The 24,220-nt window shown below is 49.3% G+C and overlaps 3 gene segments (V, D, J or C); all 3 read right to left on the reverse strand.

Annotated features, from left to right (window-relative positions):
* Window positions 1-3,902: 3,902 nt before the first annotated feature.
* Window positions 3,903-4,516, reverse strand: LOC142597015 (Ig kappa chain V region 3381-like). The segment is given in 2 exon segments: window positions 3,903-4,378; window positions 4,474-4,516. Coding segments are annotated over 2 exon segments (519 nt in total).
* A 9,671-nt stretch (window positions 4,517-14,187) lies between these two features.
* On the reverse strand, window positions 14,188-14,801 carry LOC142597016 (Ig kappa chain V region 3381-like). The segment is given in 2 exon segments: window positions 14,188-14,663; window positions 14,759-14,801. Coding segments are annotated over 2 exon segments (519 nt in total).
* Window positions 14,802-22,989: 8,188 nt separating this feature from the next.
* LOC142597017 (Ig kappa chain V region 3381-like) lies at window positions 22,990-23,603 on the reverse strand. The segment is given in 2 exon segments: window positions 22,990-23,465; window positions 23,561-23,603. Coding segments are annotated over 2 exon segments (519 nt in total).
* Window positions 23,604-24,220: the final 617 nt, after the last annotated feature.

Raw genomic sequence — 24,220 nt, forward strand, 5'->3', positions numbered from 1 at the left:
AGGAAGTGAGCTCAATGTTAGTAGCCCTTGCTGGTACAGCCAATTCAGGCTCTCAGTCAAGACCATGTCCTGATCTTGAGCTGAGCCAGGCTGTTGCCCGTCATTTCCCCTTGGAGATGATGGCAGCTCCATTCTGGGGACTGCTAAAGCTAGATGAGCATTGCAACAATCTAAGAAATAATCCTACATGGAGAACAAGATGGACTGCAGGATCCAACAAGAGTCTTAGAATGTCACTTCTAGTTCTAGCAACCTTTGCTCCAACTTCATGAAGACTGCTGAGAGTGTATATTTCAGTACCATATTTCTGTAAATAGCTCTTGTTGGTGCTTGACTTCTACCTGATAAATAAAGCATAGCTTAGCAGCACCTCCCAGCTGCTTACCAGCTGTGTGGCTTCCCTCACATCACTCAACAGCCCAGGAAGGAAGAGTCAACAACCTAGCAAGGAACGACCAGATGCTCAGCGTCGTGCAAAGTAGCATACTTCTCTCTGACTCTCCAGTTTCTGGATGTTACCGACATGTGTGAGTACTGAAATGATATACTGATTATTAACATCATGTATTTAGGCGTTGTCATGGTAAATTGCTGGTTTTCTTATCCCGTTGCAGAGTATCATGAGGGAGGGGTGGAATAGGGAAGTATCTGCGTTTTGGCAGAGTTCAGATCTTGCGGTTCAGAGCACAAAATGCCTTTTTGTACGGCTTATCTTTGCCCATCATGCGCTGTGATGTATTCATAATACCAGTATGCACAGTAGTAAGTGCCAGAATCTCTCGGGGTTAAAGAACCTATTGTGAGACCATAGAGGTGCTTAGTACCATGTTTCCTAACTTCAAATCTGCTTGCATCGCTGCTGTCATCGAATGTAGGTGACTGTCCCGACACGTACAGTATCCTCTTCGGCGGCTCTCCAGGAAGATGCTTGTACCAGTGCACGGTGTCTTCACGGCTCATTTGGCACTCCATGCTGACAGCGCTGCCTGTCACCTGCCTCTGCAGCGCCGGGGTTTGCACCGGCACTGCCTGTGCATCTCCACCTGGAAGGGGAAGCAGAGAAATTGTGTGAGGGGGAAGCAACCGCTGGAGTTTGGAGCCAGGACCGTGTTCTCGGCACAAGGGAAGGAGAGGGGAGAGGCAAAAGGGCTTACGGGAGCACAGCGAAGTCACAAGGAGGACTGGAAGCAGCAACATGCTGCCCGTGTGGGTTAAACCTGGAAATGAAATAGAGGCAAACAGCCTTACAAAGCCCTTGAGGCGGAGAAAGCATCAACCCAGTAGGAGGAGGAAACGACTCATTTGGCACATCCAATGGTCATTCTTTACGCCGCTACCATGGAGGGGGTTTAAATTTCCTGACAAGCTCCACCACATCAGTAACCATGTAGAAAGGGCCTAAAATACTCAGTGTGAAATAATTTTTCTGCATCTATCTGTCTGCTACATTCCTCTCAGACTTACCTGCTGAGCTCACACATAAAAACTCAAGTTGTTCAGTGTGGCCCTTCGCAAGGGAGTTCTGCTGTCCTCAGACAGCCCAAAGCTGTCCCAGAAGCACGTTTCACCAGCCTTTCCGAGAACATGCTGCCTGCTTTGGTAGCACAAGTGGGCTAAGTCACAGTGAGCTGTCATCTCTTACTCTTACTTAGAACAGCTCCAGACTCTCTGGTCAGCCTTAGGCATCTACCCCAGCCACGGTGAAGCGAAGGCAGGGGCAAGCAGGCATGTCTCCCAGCCAGATGCTTTCTGAACTCTGCTTTTTTTGAGTCGCATGAAATATTCCCATGGCCATGGGGTTGTGAATACCATTGCCGCATAAGTGAAATTTCACTGCGCCTCTGCTCCCAGCTGTCTGGCTGAGCAGTGCTATGTCACCGTTTCCATATATTCCCTGCTTTAGTGTGCAGCGTTCTCTTGTAAATGGTCTTCACAATGCTTTCTCTGGCCGCCTTTTCAGGAGTTGCCCAGTGTAACAGGTCCTTGCCTAGAACAGGGGGTCCTAAGGGGCAACATTCCCCCAGCACCGTGCATTATACCAGCTGAGTTGTAGCACGCCGCCTTGCTTTGCTTTTCTCTCTGTCCATTATTTCTCCTTACATACTGAGCATAAAGCTGTTGGGATGTTTTAGAGGCAGGAGGGTGCAGCTGTGGTTCTCTGCATTGGGCAGAGAGCCTGCCGCTGAGGGTACAGGCAGCTTTCTGTACAGGCTGCCTGTGCTCTGCTCGTTCTGTGGAACTGCCAGTAGGCACAGTAGTAGGTACCTTCATCGTCGGAGTTGATGTTGTTGACTGAGAAAGTGCAGACATTTCCACCTTTCTTTGCAGAAGAATACTTGTTCCTATAGGAATTGTCGTCATAAAGAGGTTGACCTGATCCGATATACAGAATCCGTTCGGGAGCTTTGGAGGGTAATTGTCGGTACCAATGTATATATTCAGACTGGAAGTTAGATATGCCCTCAGCTATGCACTCGATCCACCCAGTTCTACTTTGCCGTGCGGTAATGGATGGTTGAGGCTGCTTCAGAAGCACTTGCGCTTGTCCGCCTAGAAAGAAGGAGAGAAAACAGACCAAACACTCTTAGCCTGCTCTTCATTCACCCTCGTCCATACGGGGTGCCTCCTGCCGCTGCCCCGTGCCGTGCTGTGGTGACAAGGGGAACCTACGAGACCAGGCTGCAGCCAGGGCCAGGAGCGGGAGCAGCAGCATCCCGAGGGCTGTCGCTGGCGTCTGCCTGCGGGAGGAAGGCGACAGCTCTGCCGGCAGGGACTGCGGGCTGCGGCTGAGTACAGGAAACCACTCCCTTGGGCATCATGCGGGGAGGTTCCCCTGGCAGCAGGCGGGTGATGCTGGGATAAAGCAGCGTGACTGAACCCTGCTCAATGTTAACAGCCTGATGACAGCTTTTCCAGCAGTGGCACAAACTCACCTTCTCTCTCTCCCCCTGTCATGCACGCACCCCCCCATTACTTAACTCGTTTCCCAAGTGATTTTGTAGCGTGAAGCAATTTTACCACCACTTTTAGACTAGTTGAAGGCTGCTAAGCAGTGCCTGGGTTGAGACACTTTTCCGCAGGTCCAGTGCCAGTCAAAGGAAGGACAAAGAAGAACCTGGAGCTTAATGAATTTGAAGGCTCTCCAATGACCGCCCATCACACAGGTGGAACGCCAAAGGCCGGGAAAATACACAGCAGCCATGCGGGAGCTGAGAAGCAGGGTTGCTGCGCTTGTAACTGCGTCTTGTCACAGGGGAGGTGAGACGCTACACCCCTGGGCGGCATCTCCAAAGGTACCTTGTACCAGAGACTGGGAATAGTGGGTCCTTTGGATCACAACACAGTGGTCCTGGGCTTTTAAGGATCAGTTGTTTGGCCGTAAACAGAAAAGGGGTGAACTAACTGAAATCAATGTCTTTCTCTTTGCACAATGGAAGTAGAAATATCTGTTGTATGGTGGTTGTTTGTCTTGCAGGCTTGCTGCTGTGTTGGGTGCGAAGCCCCACTGAAGTCAATTAAGAGACTTGTATTTTAAGTTAAATGAAGGTTTGATGAGGTCCAGGTGGACAAGAAAGGGAAACTAAACCAGGATTCTCCACCGGCAGAGAAGTACAAAATGGGGCTATTCTACCTGCAGTGCCGAGCGGTGCTTCAAGTTTCTTTTCACGTGTGTCCCTCTATTCTGCCACAGAAACGATGTAACTGGGGGTTTATTCCAAAGGCGTAGCTTGAAGGGTAGTGGGAATAGAAAGAATTTGCCTCCTTTTAGCTAGCCTGCCCTGCCATCCTGTAAAGCCACCCGGAGGCAATCCAGGCAGACCTATGAAAACGCCCTTTTTGTTGGTAAAGTGAAATGCCAGCTCTGCTGGTGCTGGCTGCAGTGCGTGTCTGCAAAGCGTGCGCTAGCTCAGCAGCGTCTTTTGTACCTGGCTGCCTGCACAGTGTGTCTGACTCAAGGCTGATGGGGAAAGTGGAGCGGGGATGTTGCTGCGTGTTGTCAAACGCTTTAGGATCTGGTTCAGAAAGCAGAGCACGTCTTTGTGCAGCTCCCCTAAGGCTTTCTCCTGCTGTGCGTCCCACCTAGCACAGTAGTAGGTAGCGGAGTCTTGCAGCGTTACTTTGCTCACCGTCAGCGTGCAGACAAATTTGTCGGGGTCCTTCTCGATACCAAATTTGCCCTCATCGGACTTGTTGTCAAGGAATAGCGTGGAGGACATGTAGGCAATGCGCTTGGGAGCTGCGTTGGGCCTCTTTTGGTACCAGTGAATGAAAATGTTGTTAAAATCAGGATCGGAGACGTGGCAGTTGATTAGCACCGTTTTGCTTTCTGGCTTGGTGATGGATACGGGGGTTTGCTGCAAGAGTTGTGCAGAACCGCCTGTGTGAAAGAGAGAGAAAAATTAGAAACACGAAGCGGCGATAAGAGCGCGTCCCCTTTGCCACTGGCGGAGGTGCAGGCAGCGGGGCACGTACAGGAAAAACCAGGCGCCAGCACGAAAGCGAGCAGCAGCCACATTGTCACTGCCCTCCTTCTGGCTGCCTTTCAGGGCCAGGGTCAGGGCCAGACTCAAGTGGTGGCAAAGCAGATCTGAGCAGCAGCAAACCACCCAGTGAGGCTGCGCCAGCTGCGGATCCCTTAAGTAATTATGCACAAGCCATTTCCTTTGATTAACACTTACATAGAAGGCAAACAAACAAAACCCAAAAGCCACCCTTGTAGGAAGAGAGCCCACTACTGAGGCAAATGTGGGGTTTTTTTTCTTTTTTTCCCAAAGGCATTTGCTTACATGATGCAGAAAGAGTCACCTTTTCTTGTCCCCCTGCTCAGCATGTGGTTTTCATGCCCTAGCTTTTCAAGTCAGTTCTTCATATGCAGCTTTTTGAGCTACATCGGCTGCAAGAGGATGGAAGAGAAGAGATGCCTCTCTAAGCAGGCAAAATTGCTGCCCTCATCACTGAGATGGGGAAGCATTTCTGGGAAATTGCTGCTGTGTGTCTGTTCCGCAGTCTCCTCTAGGCGCCTGCTGCTGCCTGCTGCCGGAGGCAGAGCGCTGGCCTGCACCCTGCACCCGTCAAGGAGGGACGTAGGGTTAAACTTTGACTCTAGCTCACACTGGTGGTGCAACTCCCTCCTGCCTTTCCTTCCAGGTTAGTCATCTAAAGCAGCCAAGGAGCACAAAATGGCACGGGATGCGCGCAGTGGTTTGCACGGCTCTGCTGGTGGAAGGCTTTGGCTGCCTGAGGATTTGCACAGCTCCATCTCCAAGGGAAGCAGAGAAACAGCACTGTTGTGAGAGAAGTGCCCAGCCCCAGGGGCTCGCAGCCTGGGGCACTCCCCACACCCTGCGACTCCCACCTACAGCAAAGGGCTGACGCAGCCAGAGGCAGCTGCAGCAGCGACACGGGCATCGCGCGATGCCGAGCCTGCCTCCTGGCTTGCGATAAGAACACTTTAAGAATTGAAATAAAATAAAGTAAAATAGTAATGATAATAATAACAGTATAATACTAACAGTAAGACTAATATAGCAAACAAATGATGCACAATGCAATTGTTCACAACCCACTGACTGATACCCAGCCAGTTCCCGAGTAGCGATCGCTGCCCCCTGGCCAACTCCCCCCCCAGTTTATATACTGAGCATGACATCGTATGGTATGGAATAGTCCTTTGGTCAGTTTGGATCAGCTGTTCTGGCCCTGCCCACTCCCAGTTTCTTGTGCCCCTGGCAGAGCATGGGAAGCTGAAAAGTCCTTGAGTAGCATAAGCAGCACTTAGCAACAACTACACCATCAGTGTGTTATCAACATTCTTCTCATCCTAAATCCAAAACACAGCACTATGCCAGCTACTAGGAAGAAAATTGACTCTATCCCAGCCACAACCAGGACAATGTGCTAATTCTTGAGGCGGTGAAGACTTCCTTTGCCCTTAATATAGTAGATGTGTGTTTGAAGACCAGAGTGCTAATGACAACCCGGGCTTTGAAAAGGACAGTTGTGCAGGGTTAGCTGCTCTCTTTGGGTAGCAGAAAAAGGTTTAGCCTTTCAGCAGCTCATATCACATGGTGTGAGATGGCCAGGGGTGCAGCACAGTTACACCCCTGTGGTTCAGATGCTGAGGGAGGTTTTTTTGCCTTGAAGATCTTTGAGGTTCTATCACAGTGATCATGCCAGTAGGCACAGTAGTAAGTAGCAGCATCGTCTGGAATTACATCTTTTATTGTAAGAACACACTGTCTCTGGCCAGGAATGTTTTCCACCCTGTACCTGCTCGCTTGAAAGCCACTTTCAACTGTAGTTTTCCCTGCTGAGAAGAACAGGATCCTCTCTGGACCTTTACCTTCCTTCTGTTGATACCAGTGTATGACGGTGTTAGCAAAGTCTTCCCCTAATGTTTGAATTTCGCATGTCATCCATGCACTTTTCTCAAACTTTGTGATAGACATAGGGCTCTGCAGAGGAATTTGTTGTGCAAATCCACCTAGGACAAAAGAAGAGGAGAAATGATGTCATTATCTGGAGTTCATGGATTTGGGAAGATGCCTGTTAGCACAGCCATGGGTGCCTGTGAGGAAAGGTAGGGAAATAAGGAAGGACTTACAAGACCAAGCGGCTGTGGCCACAAGCGCTGCCAGCAGCAGCATGTTTGCTTGTCACGCTCTGCTGTCGTTGAGACTCAGAGGAGATGGAAAGGAACCCCAGATGGGGACAGTGTTGTGTGGAGCAGGAGGTGACTTTCTGGAGCGGTTTTCAGCGATGGGTCTTCTGTGCGCAAGTAGGTGGGGCTACATTTGCAGAAAACGCGCTCCACGCTGGCAAATGCTAAAATTGGTTAGGAGGTTGTAGTCCGGTCTGTTTTTCTGGTAAATATGAGAAGCATTGGTAAATCCTCGGATTGTGGCCCTTGAGAATTGGAGCCAGAGCCACTGAGAAAGGGTTGCAAGCGCAAGCAGCTCCAGCTGTGTATCAGGGCGTGAAGGTTTCAGCCTGGAGGTCACAGCGGTGGGCGGTGGGCGGTGGGCGGTGAGCGTGTGCCGTCACCTGGAGGGGTGAGGAGAGGTGTACAGTGCCCGAGTGGGCGGAAGGCATTCCCTCATCTCGTTAGGGAGCTCCTTTTGCTGTTTCAGCTTAGCCACCCAGCTGCGGCACGCCAAAGTGCCTGGGGTACCCTGTGCTGGTGCTGCCCTCCACCGAAGCAGCTGGAGGCCATCAGCCTGCAGCAGCTGGGGCAGCTGCACGGTGGGGACGCACCTCCCCTTTGGTTTCGAGTGCGGGAGGAAACGCGCAGCCGCAGGATTTTGTTTTTGAAGCTCAGATGGGATGCAAACACTTCTTGGAAAGGAAGACTGGCAACAATAACGAGCCTGGTGAGGGCTGCTGCCCACAGCCATCGCAGAGGGTCATCTTGATGAGTGGGGCTGGTGCTGGGGGGCACTCCGCTGTGACCGGTGAGCCTGGGCTGCAGCTCACTGGGCACCAGGAAGATGAGCTGCTTTGGTCTCCCTCCTGCTGGCAATGGGCCACATGCAGCAAGCCAGCAGTAAGCACCCCATGACAGTCTCCTGCATGAGCAGCTATTGTTAATCAGAGTGAAAACTGTGTTGGCAACTGTATGTTGAGGACCTGAAACCAAGCCCCCGTTGCCAAAAACTACCAGGACATGTCTAAAACAGTAGCAGTACGTTGCTATTCTTCTGATCACACAGCAGAAATCTGTCAGGCACCTGATCCCAGATGAAGAGTAAAGGAATATGGTAGTGACTGGGCATCACACAGTTCCATGCATTGAGCATTGAGTACCTCGGTCTTTTTCCATGTCATTCATCACCAGTATCCCTGCCCTATTCAGCAGCTTTCCCTAGTCTTTCTTTTGCTGCTGCTCTACGTGTAGAATCCTGTCTTGTTCCCGTTCACATCCTTTGCCAAATTCAACTCCAGCTGGGCTATTGGTTTCCTAAACCCACCCCTGCCATGGTCGAACAGCAGCCCCATACACCTCCTGGGTCACGTGCCCCTGCTTCCACCTCTTGTACACTTCACTTTTATGCCTGCGTTCTGTCAGGAGCTCTTTGCTCTTTCATGAAGGCCTCGTGCTGCCTCTGCTTGATTTCCTACTTGTCAGAATGGACCTTTCTTGAGCTTGGAGGAGAGTCTTGACTATCAACCAGCTCTCCTGGACACCTTGTCTCTCCAGGGCTGTATCTGATGGGATTCTTCCAAGCAGATCTCTGAAGGTGTTGAAGTCTCCTCTCCTGAAGGCCAGGGTTGTGGTCCTGCTTTTTGTCCGGCTCCCTCTTCTCAGGAGCCTGCACTCCACCAGCTCATGGTCACTGCAGCCAAGGCTGCCCCTGACCTTCGCATCCCCAACCCGTTCTCCCTTGTTTTGAGTAGGAGGCCCAGCAAAACACCCTTCCTTGTTGGCTGCTCAGTCACCAGTGTTAGGAAGTTGCTGTCAACTCAATCCAGAAACCTCCTAGACTGGTTGTGAGGAATCCTCACATCGCACAATGTGAAGACAGAAGGCAAGCTCACTGATGCTAACATCTGAGGTCATGTGTACTATGACCAATTTTTCAAATAGTTAAGGAGGCCAGAAACATCTGTAGCAAGCCGTTACATACTCAAATCTTTCCAAAAGTCCAGCAAAACCGATGTTTGGAACCTGTGGAACTAGAAAACAACCACTATGGAGGTATTTGTGCTCATTTTTTGAAGGCCCAGGCACATTAGTGGAATATCTCACAGGATACTGAGCACACGCACTCTGTCCTAACTCAGGAATTTGGAGGCACAAAACGGTCTCAGTTTTCTGACTTAGCTGTCAGGCAGATGCTGGCTTTCCTAGAACCGGTCTTTGGTCACGGAACCTGATTTGAAAACTCAGTCTGCTTATCCCGAAGGGCCTGTGAGTCTCTGCTTGCCAGGGGCATAGCCTGGCAGCTGAGGATTTCAGTTCTGTCCTGGACATACCAGGTGAGAAACTGTGACAATAACATTGGGTTTTCTGGGCTGTTGTAGGACTTTGTAGAGACTGAAATGCAAAGGAAGGCAAAAGAAAAATATGAAGGAGGGTGCGCAGGATCACCTGGTCTTCTCCCCTACTTTTATATTCATGCCTTTTTTTTTTTCAAAAGAAAGCACTGAGGGGATGGAGATGTGTTTCTCTGGTTGCTCCAAGGATTCTGATAGAGAAGAGAAAATTACAGATCACATTTGTTCACACACACAGGCAGGCCGTATTCACTGTCAGGTGAGTGCTTTCAGTACAATCAAGCCTTCATCTCAAGAGCAAAGTTCAATATATTTACCCTAAAATGACTGGGACCCTCCAGTTTCTGGATGTTACCAACATGTGTGAGTACCGAAATGATATACTGATTATTAACATCATGTATTTAGCAGTTGTCACAGTAAATTGCTGGTTTTCTTATCCTGTTGCAGAGTATCATGAGGGAGGGGTGGAATAGGGAAGTATCTGCGCTTTAGCAGAGTTCAGATCTTGCGGTTCAGAGCACAAAATGCCTTTTTGTACGGCTTATCTTTGCCCATCATGCGCTGTGATGTATTCATAATACCAGTATGCACAGTAGTAAGTGCCAGAATCTCTCGGGGTTAAATAATCTATCGTGAGAACATAGAGGGACTCAGAAGGGTGTTTCCAAACTTGAAATCTCCTTGCATTGCTGCTGTCATCAAAAGTAGGTGACTGTCCCGACACGTACAGTATCCTCTTCGGTGGCTCTCCAGGAAGATGCTTGTACCAGTGCACGGTGTCTTCACGGCTCATTTGGCACTCCATGCTGACAGCGCTGCCTGTCACCTGCCTCTGCAGCGCCGGGGTTTGCACCGGCACTGCCTGTGCATCTCCACCTGGAAGGGGAAGCAGAGAAATCGTGTGAGGGGAAGCAACCGCTGGAGTTTGGAGCCAGGACCGTGTTCTCGGCACAAGGGAAGGAGAGGGGAGAGGCAAAAGGGCTTACGGGAGCACAGCGAAGTCACAAGGAGGACTGGAAGCAGCAACATGCTGCCTGTGTGGGTTAAACCTGGAAATGAAATAGAGGCAAACAGCCTTACAAAGCCCTTGAGGCGGAGAAAGCATCAACCAAGTGGGAGGAGGAAACGACTCATTTGGCACATCCAATGGTCATTCTTCAAACCACTACCATGGAGGGGGTTTAAATTTCCTGACAAGCTCCACCACATCAGTAACCATGTAGAACGGACCTAAAACACTCAATCTCAAATAATTTGTCTGCATCTATCTGTCTGCTACATTCCTCTCAGACTTACCTGCTGAGCTCACACATAAAAACTCAAGTTGTTCAGTGTGGCCCTTCGCAAGGGTGTTCTGCTGTCCTCAGACAGCCCAAAGCTGTCCCAGAAGCACGTTTCACCAGCCTTTCCGAGAACATGCTGCCTGCTTTGGTAGCACAAGTGGGCTAAGTCACAGTGAGCTGTCATCTCTTACTCTTACTTAGAACAGCTCCAGACTCTCTGGTCAGCCTTAGGCATCTACCCCAGCCACGGTGAAGCGAAGGCAGGGGCAAGCAGGCATGTCTCCCAGCCAGATGCTTTCTGAACTCTGCTTTTTTTGAGTCGCATGAAATATTCCCATGGCCACGGGGTTGTGAATACCATTGCCGCATAAGTGAAATTTCACTGCGTCTGCTCCCAGCTGCCTGGCTGAGCAGTGCTGTGTCACTGTTTCTATATATTCATGTCACGAATGCAGGTTTGTGAATCCTGCTGACTATGTTGATTCACTATGAATGAGTGACTTTACACAGTTTGATTTAGTAAAAGTTAGAATTTACTTGTAGCGAATTGCAGAATTTGATTATAGTATTTTTAATAGCACTCAATCATCAATGATTAATAAAGTGATTAGACAAATTGATTAAACAGTGACTTAGTTACAGATTCGAAGATGGCAAGGTTCACTCTATTACTACACAGAAGCACATAAAAGAATTAAATCACAACAAGTTAAGATGATTCATAAAAGCATTGCGTATATATGGCTAAAGGTAAAAAGGGGCGGGGGGGGCGAAAGGGAACCCTCCTGTTGAGTCACAAGGTTCGGACTAGACCCCCTGGCTTTCTAAACTCCTTCTCAGAGAGGAGCCTAGGTGCGGCTAGGTCTAGTCCTAGTCTCAGACTTGGTCAACGGTTTATATGGATAAAAGTAATGTATGTATATGCATATATGTATATCTAGTACATAGGAAAAGTATATAAAGGAAATTTGGATTATATGAGAGAGAAAGAGAAATTGTATGTAGGGAATACAAAAGCCCTCCCGTTGAGTCACGAGGTTCGGAATGGACCCCCTTGCTTTCTAGACTCCTTCTCAGAGAGGAGCCAAGGTGCGGCTGAGCCCACTCCTAGTCTCAGACTTGGTCAACGGTTTATAAGAGTAATGCTATAAGAATAGTACAGCAATATAAAACTCCTTTTAAAATTCAATCATATATCTACAAACTACTTAAATTGATTTATGCATGCAACTTACAACTATAAATGCATATATGAAAATAGTATACCTGTTAAAAATTCCCCTCGAGTTTAGTGAAATACTCACGTCTAATGCCTTGGCATTTCTCAACGGGCGAGTAGAGTCTCGAGGAGTGAAGAATATGAGCAGCCCAGGCTCCGTTGTCAATCTCCGGCAATGGAGTTCTGGTGGCAGCAGACTTTCGGAGTCTGCTAGTTTTCACTGACTCTGAGAGACATTTCGATCAGAGGGAGATGCTGGTGCAGCCCGCGGCGGTCCAGGAGAGCTCAAAGGGCCTCAGTTAGGACTGCCATTTTATAGGATTGTGAGATGATTGACTTTAATCACCAGTAAATTTCCATCCGAGCCACAATTTGGGTCAGCTTGTTGGTGGAATTCCAGCAGCGATGATACCACCCTGTTTCAAGGCTGTCCGGGGTAGCTGTTTGTTCTCGTTCCCCTCGTCAGCCATAATATGAATCTTGATAAGAACAGAGCCGCTCTCTGCTCCAGCCATGTAGGAGTTTCTGGTACAATTAAGGAGCGCTTAACTGACCAACTCTCCATGCAAAAGCTGCGGCCTGCGAATTCCAGAGATTGTAAAGCAGACGAAGTAAAGGGGAAAAACAGGAAAGACAGAAAAAAAAACAGGGGCAGGGGGAAGATGTACCACCACAATTCCCTGCTTTAGTGTGCAGCGTTCTCTTGTAAATGGTCTTCACAATGCTTTCTCTGGCCGCCTTTTCAGGAGTTGCCCAGTGTAACAGGTCCTTGCCTAGAACAGGGGGTCCTAAGGGGCAACATTCCCCCAGCACCGTGCATTATACCAGCTGAGTTGTAGCACGCCGCCTTGCTTTGCTTTTCTCTCTGTCCATTATTTCTCCTTACATACTGAGCATAAAGCTGTTGGGATGTTTTAGAGGCAGGAGGGTGCAGCTGTGGTTCTCTGCATTGGGCAGAGAGCCTGCCGCTGAGGGTACAGGCAGCTTTCTGTACAGGCTGCCTGTGCTCTGCTCGTTCTGTGGAACTGCCAGTAGGCACAGTAGTAGGTACCTTCATCGTCGGAGTTGATGTTGTTGACTGAGAAAGTGCAGACATTTCCACCTTTCTTTGCAGAAGAATACTTGTTCCTATAGGAATTGTCGTCATAAAGAGGTTGACCTGATCCGATATACAGAATCCGTTCGGGAGCTTTGGAGGGTAATTGTCGGTACCAATGTATATATTCAGACTGGAAGTTAGATATGCCCTCAGCTATGCACTCGATCCACCCAGTTCTACTTTGCCGTGCGGTAATGGATGGTTGAGGCTGCTTCAGAAGCACTTGCGCTTGTCCGCCTAGAAAGAAGGAGAGAAAACAGACCAAACACTCTTAGCCTGCTCTTCATTCACCCTCGTCCATACGGGGTGCCTCCTGCCGCTGCCCCGTGCCGTGCTGTGGTGACAAGGGGAACCTACGAGACCAGGCTGCAGCCAGGGCCAGGAGCGGGAGCAGCAGCATCCCGAGGGCTGTCGCTGGCGTCTGCCTGCGGGAGGAAGGCGACAGCTCTGCCGGCAGGGACTGCGGGCTGCGGCTGAGTACAGGAAACCACTCCCTTGGGCATCATGCGGGGAGGTTCCCCTGGCAGCAGGCGGGTGATGCTGGGATAAAGCAGCGTGACTGAACCCTGCTCAATGTTAACAGCCTGATGACAGCTTTTCCAGCAGCGGCACAAACTCACCTTCTCTCTCTCCCCCTGTCATGCACGCACCCCCCCATTACTTAACTCGTTTCCCAAGTGATTTTGTAGCGTGAAGCAATTTTACCACCACTTTTAGACTAGTTGAAGGCTGCTAAGCAGTGCCTGGGTTGAGACACTTTTCCGCAGGTCCAGTGCCAGTCAAAGGAAGGACAAAGAAGAACCTGGAGCTTAATGAATTTGAAGGCTCTCCAATGACTGCCCATCACACAGGTGGAACGCCAAAGGCCGGGAAAATACACAGCAGCCATGCGGGAGCTGAGAAGCAGGGTTGCTGCGCTTGTAACTGCGTCTTGTCACAGGGGAGGTGAGATGCTACACCCCTGGGCGGCATCTCCAAAGGTACCTTGTACCAGAGACTGGGAATAGTGGGTCCTTTGGATCACAACACAGTGGTCCTGGGCTTTTAAGGATCAGTTGTTTGGCCGTAAACAGAAAAGGGGTGAACTAACTGAAATCAATGTCTTTCTCTTTGCACAATGGAAGTAGAAATATCTGTTGTATGGCGGTTGTTTGTCTTGCAGGCTTGCTGCTGTGTTGGGTGCGAAGCCCCACTGAAGTCAATTAAGAGACTTGTATTTTAAGTTAAATGAAGGTTTGATGAGGTCCAGGTGGAAAAGAAAGGGAAACTAAACCAGGATTCTCCACCGGCAGAGAAGTACAAAATGGGGCTATTCTACCTGCAGTGCCGAGCGGTGCTTCAAGTTTCTTTTCACGTGTGTCCCTCTATTCTGCCACAGAAACGATGTAACTGGGGGTTTATTCCAAAGGCGTAGCTTGAAGGGTAGTGGGAATAGAAAGAATTTGCCTCCTTTTAGCTAGCCTGCCCTGCCATCCTGTAAAGCCACCCGGAGGCAATCCAGGCAGACCTATGAAAACGCCCTTTTTGTTGGTAAAGTGAAATGCCAGCTCTGCTGGTGCTGGCTGCAGTGCGTGTCTGCAAAGCGTGCGCTAGCTCAGCAGCGTCTTTTGTACCTGGCTGCCTGCACAGTGTGTCTGACTCAAGGCTGATGGGGAAAGTGGAGCGGGGATGTTGCTGCGTGTTGTCAAACGCTTTAGGATCTGGTTCAGAAAGCAGAGCACGTCTTTGTGCAGCTCCCCTAAGGCTTTCTCCTGCTGTGCGTCCCACCTAGCACAGTAGTAGGTAGCGGAGTCTTGCAGCGTTACTTTGCTCACCGTCAGCGTGCAGACAAATTTGTCGGGGTCCTTCTCGATACCAAATTTGCCCTCATCGGACTTGTTGTCAAGGAATAGCGTGGAGGACATGTAGGCAATGCGCTTGGGAGCTGCGTTGGGCCTCTTTTGGTACCAGTGAATGAAAATGTTGTTAAAATCAGGATCGGAGACGTGGCAGTTGATTAGCACCGTTTTGCTTTCTGGCTTGGTGATGGATACGGGGGTTTGCTGCAAGAGTTGTGCAGAACCGCCTGTGTGAAAGAGAGAGAAAAATTAGAAACACGAAGCGGCGATAAGAGCGCGTCCCCTTTGCCACTGGCGGAGGTGCAGGCAGCGGGGCACGTACAGGAAAAACCAGGCGCCAGCACGAAAGCGAGCAGCAGCCACATTGTCACTGCCCTCCTTCTGGCTGCCTTTCAGGGCCAGGGTCAGGGCCAGACTCAAGTGGTGGCAAAGCAGATCTGAGCAGCAGCAAACCACCCAGTGAGGCTGCGCCAGCTGCGGATCCCTTAAGTAATTATGCACAAGCCATTTCCTTTGATTAACACTTACATAGAAGGCAAACAAACAAAACCCAAAAGCCACCCTTGTAGGAAGAGAGCCCACTACTGAGGCAAATGTGGGGTTTTTTTTCTTTTTTTCCCAAAGGCATTTGCTTACATGATGCAGAAAGAGTCACCTTTTCTTGTCCCCCTGCTCAGCATGTGGTTTTCATGCCCTAGCTTTTCAAGTCAGTTCTTCATATGCAGCTTTTTGAGCTACATCGGCTGCAAGAGGATGGAAGAGAAGAGATGCCTCTCTAAGCAGGCAAAATTGCTGCCCTCATCACTGAGATGGGGAAGCATTTCTGGGAAATTGCTGCTGTGTGTCTGTTCCGCAGTCTCCTCTAGCCGCCTGCTGCTGCCTGCTGCCGGAGGCAGAGCGCTGGCCTGCACCCTGCACCCGTCAAGGAGGGACGTAGGGTTAAACTTTGACTCTAGCTCACACTGGTGGTGCAACTCCCTCCTGCCTTTCCTTCCAGGTTAGTCATCTAAAGCAGCCAAGGAGCACAAAATGGCACGGGATGCGCGCAGTGGTTTGCACGGCTCTGCTGGTGGAAGGCTTTGGCTGCCTGAGGATTTGCACAGCTCCATCTCCAAGGGAAGCAGAGAAACAGCACTGTTGTGAGAGAAGTGCCCAGCCCCAGGGGCTCGCAGCCTGGGGCACTCCCCACACCCTGCGACTCCCACCTACAGCAAAGGGCTGACGCAGCCAGAGGCAGCTGCAGCAGCGACACGGGCATCGCGCGATGCCGAGCCTGCCTCCCTGAACCAGCCAGGAGCAGAGTCCGTCCCCGGCAGCAGGGAGCAGGCAGCTAAGGAGGAGAAATGAGTGACTCGGGTTCCCTTCGCCCAGTGGCAGCTCCTCTTCATGCCTCGAGCTTTTTGGGGGCCACAAGAGATGTCCTCTGTCCATGTATGAAAGTTCCTGCAAGTGGTGGTACCCTGCAAATGGATACCACCCCCCACAGCAGCTCCCAAAATTAAGGCCTGGAACATTAAACGGGATCCTGTAATACAGCTTCTCCCGGAAATCCCTGCTCCTATGGTCAGCGCGTGGAGTTACCCAGTACTGCAAAGGAAGCTCCAGTGTTTTCAAACTTTTACTGACAGCTCCAGCAAGTAAAAACCACAAATGTGCTTCAAAAGCATGCCCGTCCAACAAACATCTTCCATTACGTGGCCCTACAGCTGCTGGTTCCCACATTACTGAGAAGGTGGGATTTCCCTCTGCCTCTTGGGGGCAGCTGTCTTCACACTCGTCCATTTGCCATGGTCTTGGTACCATTGCAAATTTCAGCAGGCAAGGATCTATGTTTAGCTCTCTAGCTTAAATGGAGATGCTTTATAGCATAAACTTCTGTGACCTCTGCAGGACATCAGTAGGACTACTCTCCTTTTCCCATTCTTATTATGTTCTTAACCCTGCAAGAGAGTCAGTTTTAGAAAATGATTTCTATGCGTCTCATATGATTTACTACCCGATTTTCTATATCAAAATAGCGTACGCTTCCCAAGCCAAATGCGGCACATGGGCCTAAGAATGTTTATATCAGCTGGCATTAATCAAACAAGACAGAATCTCATTTAAAAAAAAAAAGTTCAGTACCAAAATCTGAAAACCTGCCGAGGAACAGCCCTCTCCCCTGGCTACCTCCCATCTCCGTTGCTTCCTCATCCAGATTGTCTGAAAAATATGCTTTATAATGACAGTTGACTGATACTGATGCTATCGGGGTTCTTTGTTTTTAAAGTAGCAATCAGTTGCTTATGCGAGATAGAATTTTTCCCAGCACCGTGAACTAATTCACACACTTCCTATTTCTGCCCCCAAATTGATTTGATTTTCTCATCCAAAGTCACAGGGAGTCTTTCCACTCGTCTCGGTGGGATTTCAAAGGCGCTCAAATAACTGGAGACGACCGATGCACGGGGATTTTTTTCCAGCCTGGCCTAACGCCTATCAGCTTCTTATGTATAAAACAGTTTCTGCTAAGGAAAGCAACAAATCAACCTGTTTTTATGAAAAAAGATCTTGACTCTTTCTTCCTGCAAACCCAGAATGGTACCGGGGCTTTCTCTCATCCGTGATATAAAATCATAATGTCATCAGGGCCTTTGTGTAGCTCCACAGAGCTCATCGTGTTAGATGACCTACTAGGTACACGTTTGTCCACAAGCAAGTCTGGCTTTGAGGGGCTTAATCCAGCTCAGTGTAGAGAACCAGCACGTGGTTTTGATGAGCCCGCTCGAGCCTTTTTTGAGACATGAGTGGTCCTTTTTTCAGCTATGAGTGGTCCTTTTTTGAGCTATGAGTGGTCAGGGCTCTCGAACAGGTGGAACTGACTTCAACGTTGGTTGTTGTTCTGATTTCAGCTGCGAAATTTTAAGTTAACGATTTACTAGTACTTACTGCATTGATGCATCTGGTAGGTGTCCCACAGCAACTATGAAGAGAGTGTAAAGCCCTTGAAAAGCTCAGTAATCACTTACAGTGATTAATGAGAATTTAGGTAACATCAGGATTGCCCTCCAACAGCCTTTTTGTAGATGCTTCTATCTTGAGAAAATATTCACCTTCAGGGCTGGCTTCTTCCTTCGCTCAAACTTACGACTTGTTGAGAAGACTTGACAACCAGGCGAGCTATTTCACCAAGGCAGACAACATGAGGAGGTGTGCGTTGCAAGGAAGGAACTGTAAAGAAATGCACGAGAGCATTCTTCAAATTTTAGGAGACTTTTGGCCTACCTGGAACACCACTGCCATCTTGAATAAGGAAAGAGTCCACTCCACACTTCAGTCACCCCATTCCATTGCTACCCACCACGTTGGAGATGCCTGAATGCAGGTTCCCCCGTCCCCGGTGCTTTAACCATGGCTTGGCTTTGCTTGCTTTTCTTTTCTTTTCTTTTCTTTTCTTTTCTTTTCTTTTCTTTTCTTTTCTTTTCTTTTCTTTTCTTTTCTTTTCTTTTCTTTTCTTTTCTTTTCTTTTCTTTTCTTTTCTTTTCTTTTCTTTTCTTTTCTTTTCTTTTCTTTTCTTTTCTTTTCTTTTCTTTTCTTTTCTCTCTCTCTCTTTCTTTCTTTCTTTTTCTTTCTTTCTTTCTTCCTTTCTTTCTTTCTTCCTTTCTTCCTTTCTTCCTTTCTTCCTTTCTTCCTTTCTTTCTTTCTTTCTTTCTTCCTTCCTTTCTTCCTTTCTTCCTTTTTCTTTTCTTCCTTCCTTCCTTCCTTCCTTTCTTCCTTTCTTCCTTTCTTCCTTTCTTCCTTTCTTCCTTTCTTCCTTTCTTCCTTTCTTCCTTTCTTCCTTTCTTCCTTTCTTCCTTTCTTTCCTTCTCTCTTTCTCTCTTTCTCTCCTTCCTCCTACTTTCTCTCTCTCTTTCTCTCTTTCTCTCCTTCCTTTCTTTCTCTCCTTCCTTTCTTTCTCTCCTTCCTTTCTTTCTCTTCTTCCTTTCATTATCTGTATCTGCTAAGCATTCCGGTCAATAGTCAAGATAGTACTGACATCAGCAGAGTCGACCCAGCCTTTCTTCAGAGTGTAAAACACCCAAGGTGCAGGCAAAGCCCGTCTTTCCACTCCACTGGGAGATGAGCCGAGCTTGGCAGAGCGCTGTGGCTGCCTCCTGTCTTACTACAAAGCCTACACAGGTAAAGGTCTCTTCCTCTCATTCCTCCTGGGCTTTGGCTGAAAGGACCACCTTGCAATGTGTGGAGCACTCGCACTGATGGCAAGTCAAGAGGGAGTCACAAGAAGGGGCTCTAGCTCCCACCAACAGGGAACATCCCCTTACCAGTACCAAGTGTGGGAAAAGTACCTTCTAGAAGTGCAAATGAAACATCAAAACAACTGTTTATGCTTTCACGGTGTAGCACTTGGCACCCATAGCTGTTAGATCTTTAAACAACAGCATTTTGTTGGTTTCCTGTCTTAAAGGCCAAATAGGCAGAAGTGAAGGCCTGTTGCAATTGGAAACAATGTTTGTGGCTTTCTCCTGGAAGCGGTACACTAACACCGGGTAAACCTGGGAATGCAGCGCTTTGCAATTCAGTGTCTGAAAAATATCCACCCTCTGACTCAAATACTGATGGTTTTTCCTTAAGTCTTTGCTTTATAAAGCTAATATGCAATAGAGTAATAGAAGAGGAAGTGAGCTCAATGTTAGTAGCCCTTGCTGGTACAGCCAATTCAGGCTCTCAGTCAAGACCATGTCCTGATCTTGAGCTGAGCCAGGCTGTTGCCCGTCATTTCCCCTTGGAGATGATGGCAGCTCCATTCTGGGGACTGCTAAAGCTAGATGAGCATTGCAACAATCTAAGAAATAATCCTACATGGAGAACAAGATGGACTGCAGGATCCGACAGGAGTCTTAGAATGTCACTTCTAGTTCTAGCAACCTTTGCTCCAACTTCATGAAGACTGCTGAGAGTGTATATTTCAGTACCGTATTTCTGTAAATAGCTCTTGTTGGTGCTTGACTTCTACCTGATAAATAAAGCATAGCTTAGCAGCACCTCCCAGCTGCTTACCAGCTGTGTGGCTTCCCTCACATCACTCAACAGCCCAGGAAGGAAGAGTCAACAACCTAGCAAGGAACGACCAGATGCTCAGCATCCTGCAAAGTAGCATACTTCTCTCTGACTCTCCAGTTTCTGGATGTTACCGACATGTGTGAGTACTGAAATGATATACTGATTATTAACATCATGTATTTAGGCGTTGTCACAGTAAATTGCTGGTTTTCTTATCCCGTTGCAGAGTATCATGAGGGAGGGGTGGAATAGGGAAGTATCTGCGTTTTGGCAGAGTTCAGATCTTTCGGTTCAGAGCACAAAATGCCTTTTTGTACGGCTTATCTTTGCCCATCATGTGCTGTGATGTATTCATAATACCAGTATGCACAGTAGTAAGTGCCAGAATCTCTCGGGGTTAAAGAACCTATCGTGAGACCATAGAGGTGCTTAGTACCATGTTTCCTAACTTGAAATCTCCTTGCATCGCTGCTGTCATCAAAAGTAGGTGACTGTCCCGACACGTACAGTATCCTCTTCGGCGGCTCTCCAGGAGGATGCTTGTACCAGTGCACGGTGTCTTCACGGCTCATTCGGCACATCATGCTGGCAGAGCTGCCTGTCACCTGCCTCCGCAGCGCCGGGGTTTGCACCGGCACTGCTTGCGCATCTCCACCTGGAAGGGGAAGCAGAGAAATTGTGTGAGGGGAAGCAACCGCTGGAGTTTGGAGCCAGGACCGTGTTCTCGGCACAAGGGAAGGAGAGGGGAGAGGCAAAAGGGCTTACGGGAGCACAGCGAAGTCACAAGGAGGACTGGAAGCAGCAACATGCTGCCCGTGTGGGTTAAACCTGGAAATGAAATAGAGGCAAACAGCCTTACAAAGCCCTTGAGGCGGAGAAAGCATCAACCCAGTAGGAGGAGGAAATGACTCATTTGGCACATCCAATGGTCATTCTTCAAACCACTACCATGGAGGGGGTTTAAATTTCCTGACAAGCTCCACCACATCAGTAACCATGTAGAAAGGGCCTAAAATACTCAGCGTGAAATAATTTTTCTGCATCTATCCATCGCCTACATTCCTCTCAGACTTACCTGCTGAGCTCACACATAAAAACTCAAGTTGTTCAGTGTGGCCCTTCGCAAGGGTGTTCTGCTGTCCTCAGACAGCCCAAAGCTGTCCCAGAAGCACGTTTCACCAGCCTTTCCGAGAACATGCTGCCTGCTTTGGTAGCACAAGTGGGCTAAGTCACAGTGAGCTGTCATCTCTTACTCTTACTTAGAACAGCTCCAGACTCTCTGGTCAGCCTTAGGCATCTACCCCAGCCACGGTGAAGCGAAGGCAGGGGCAAGCAGGCATGTCTCCCAGCCAGATGCTTTCTGAACTCTGCTTTTTTTGAGTCGCATGAAATATTCCCATGGCCATGGGGTTGTGAATACCATTGCCGCATAAGTGAAATTTCACTGCGCCTCTGCTCCCAGCCGTCTGGCTGAGCAGTGCTGTGTCACCGTTTCCATATATTCCCTGCTTTAGTGTGCAGCGTTCTCTTGTAAATGGCCTTCACAATGCTTTCTCTGGCCGCCTTTTCAGGAGTTGCCCAGTGTAACAGGTCCTTGCCTAGAACAGGGGGTCCTAAGGGGCAACATTCCCCCAGCACCGTGCATTATACCAGCTGAGTTGTAGCACGCCGCCTTGCTTTGCTTTTCTCTCTGTCCATTATTTCTCCTTACATACTGAGCATAAAGCTGTTGGGATGTTTTAGAGGCAGGAGGGTGCAGCTGTGGTTCTCTGCATTGGGCAGAGAGCCTGCCGCTGAGGGTACAGGCAGCTTTCTGTACAGGCTGCCTGTGCTCTGCTCGTTCTGTGGAACTGCCAGTAGGCACAGTAGTAGGTACCTTCATCGTCGGAGTTGATGTTGTTGACTGAGAAAGTGCAGACATTTCCACCTTTCTTTGCAGAAGAATACTTGTTCCTATAGGAATTGTCGTCATAAAGAGGTTGACCTGATCCGATATACAGAATCCGTTCGGGAGCTTTGGAGGGTAATTGTCGGTACCAATGTATATATTCAGACTGGAAGTTAGATATGCCCTCAGCTATGCACTCGATCCACCCAGTTCTACATTGCCGTGCGGTAATGGATGGTTGAGGCTGCTTCAGAAGCACTTGCGCTTGTCCGCCTAGAAAGAAGGAGAGAAAACAGACCAAACACTCTTAGCCTGCTCTTCATTCACCCTCGTCCATACGGGGTGCCTCCTGCCGCTGCCCCGTGCCGTGCTGTGGTGACAAGGGGAACCTACGAGACCAGGCTGCAGCCAGGGCCAGGAGCGGGAGCAGCAGCATCCCGAGGACTGTCGCTGGCGTCTGCCTGCGGGAGGAAGGCGACAGCTCTGCCGGCAGGGACTGCGGGCTGCGGCTGAGTACAGGAAACCACTCCCTTGGGCATCATGCGGGGAGGTTCCCCTGGCAGCAGGCGGGTGATGCTGGGATAAAGCAGCGTGACTGAACCCTGCTCAATGTTAACAGCCTGATGACAGCTTTTCCAGCAGCGGCACAAACTCACCTTCTCTCTCTCCCCCTGTCATGCACGCACCCCCCCATTACTTAACTCGTTTCCCAAGTGATTTTGTAGCGTGAAGCAATTTTACCACCACTTTTAGACTAGTTGAAGGCTGCTAAGCAGTGCCTGGGTTGAGACACTTTTCCGCAGGTCCAGTGCCAGTCAAAGGAAGGACAAAGAAGAACCTGGAGCTTAATGAATTTGAAGGCTCTCCAATGACTGCCCATCACACAGGTGGAACGCCAAAGGCCGGGAAAATACACAGCAGCCATGCGGGAGCTGAGAAGCAGGGTTGCTGCGCTTGTAACTGCGTCTTGTCACAGGGGAGGTGAGACGCTACACCCCTGGGCGGCATCTCCAAAGGTACCTTGTACCAGAGACTGGGAATAGTGGGTCCTTTGGATCACAACACAGTGGTCCTGGGCTTTTAAGGATCAGTTGTTTGGCCGTAAACAGAAAAGGGGTGAACTAACTGAAATCAATGTCTTTCTCTTTGCACAATGGAAGTAGAAATATCTGTTGTATGGCGGTTGTTTGTCTTGCAGGCTTGCTGCTGTGTTGGGTGCGAAGCCCCACTGAAGTCAATTAAGAGACTTGTATTTTAAGTTAAATGAAGGTTTGATGAGGTCCAGGTGGAAAAGAAAGGGAAACTAAACCAGGATTCTCCACCGGCAGAGAAGTACAAAATGGGGCTATTCTACCTGCAGTGCCGAGCGGTGCTTCAAGTTTCTTTTCACGTGTGTCCCTCTATTCTGCCACAGAAACGATGTAACTGGGGGTTTATTCCAAAGGCGTAGCTTGAAGGGTAGTGGGAATAGAAAGAATTTGCCTCCTTTTAGCTAGCCTGCCCTGCCATCCTGTAAAGCCACCCGGAGGCAATCCAGGCAGACCTATGAAAACGCCCTTTTTGTTGGTAAAGTGAAATGCCAGCTCTGCTGGTGCTGGCTGCAGTGCGTGTCTGCAAAGCGTGCGCTAGCTCAGCAGCGTCTTTTGTACCTGGCTGCCTGCACAGTGTGTCTGACTCAAGGCTGATGGGGAAAGTGGAGCGGGGATGTTGCTGCGTGTTGTCAAACGCTTTAGGATCTGGTTCAGAAAGCAGAGCACGTCTTTGTGCAGCTCCCCTAAGGCTTTCTCCTGCTGTGCGTCCCACCTAGCACAGTAGTAGGTAGCGGAGTCTTGCAGCGTTACTTTGCTCACCGTCAGCGTGCAGACAAATTTGTCGGGGTCCTTCTCGATACTAAATTTGCCCTCATCAGACTTGTTGTCAAGGAATAGCGTGGAGGACATGTAGGCAATGCGCTTGGGAGCTGCGTTGGGCCTCTTTTGGTACCAGTGAATGAAAATGTTGTTAAAATCAGGATCGGAGACGTGGCAGTTGATTAGCACCGTTTTGCTTTCTGGCTTGGTGATGGATACGGGGGTTTGCTGCAAGAGTTGTGCAGAACCGCCTGTGTGAAAGAGAGAGAAAAATTAGAAACACGAAGCGGCGATAAGAGCGCGTCCCCTTTGCCACTGGCGGAGGTGCAGGCAGCGGGGCACGTACAGGAAAAACCAGGCGCCAGCACGAAAGCGAGCAGCAGCCACATTGTCACTGCCCTCCTTCTGGCTGCCTTTCAGGGCCAGGGTCAGGGCCAGACTCAAGTGGTGGCAAAGCAGATCTGAGCAGCAGCAAACCACCCAGTGAGGCTGCGCCAGCTGCGGATCCCTTAAGTAATTATGCACAAGCCATTTCCTTTGATTAACACTTACATAGAAGGCAAACAAACAAAACCCAAAAGCCACCCTTGTAGGAAGAGAGCCCACTACTGAGGCAAATGTGGGGTTTTTTTTCTTTTTTTCCCAAAGGCATTTGCTTACATGATGCAGAAAGAGTCACCTTTTCTTGTCCCCCTGCTCAGCATGTGGTTTTCATGCCCTAGCTTTTCAAGTCAGTTCTTCATATGCAGGTTTTTAAGCTACATCGGCTGCAAGAGGATGGAAGAGATGCCTCTCTAAGCAGGCAAAATTGCTGCCCTCATCACTGAGATGGGGAAGCATTTCTGGGAAATTGCTGCTGTGTGTTTGTTCCGCAGTCTCCTCTAGCCGCCTGCTGCTGCCTGCTGCCGGAGGCAGAGCGCTGGCCTGCACCCTGCACCCGTCAAGGAGGGACGTAGGGTTAAACTTTGACTCTAGCTCACACTGGTGGTGCAACTCCCTCCTGCCT

This window comes from Pelecanus crispus, unplaced genomic scaffold, assembly GCF_030463565.1.
Source record: "Pelecanus crispus isolate bPelCri1 unplaced genomic scaffold, bPelCri1.pri SCAFFOLD_356, whole genome shotgun sequence".
NCBI classification, from domain to species: Eukaryota; Metazoa; Chordata; class Aves; order Pelecaniformes; family Pelecanidae; genus Pelecanus; species Pelecanus crispus.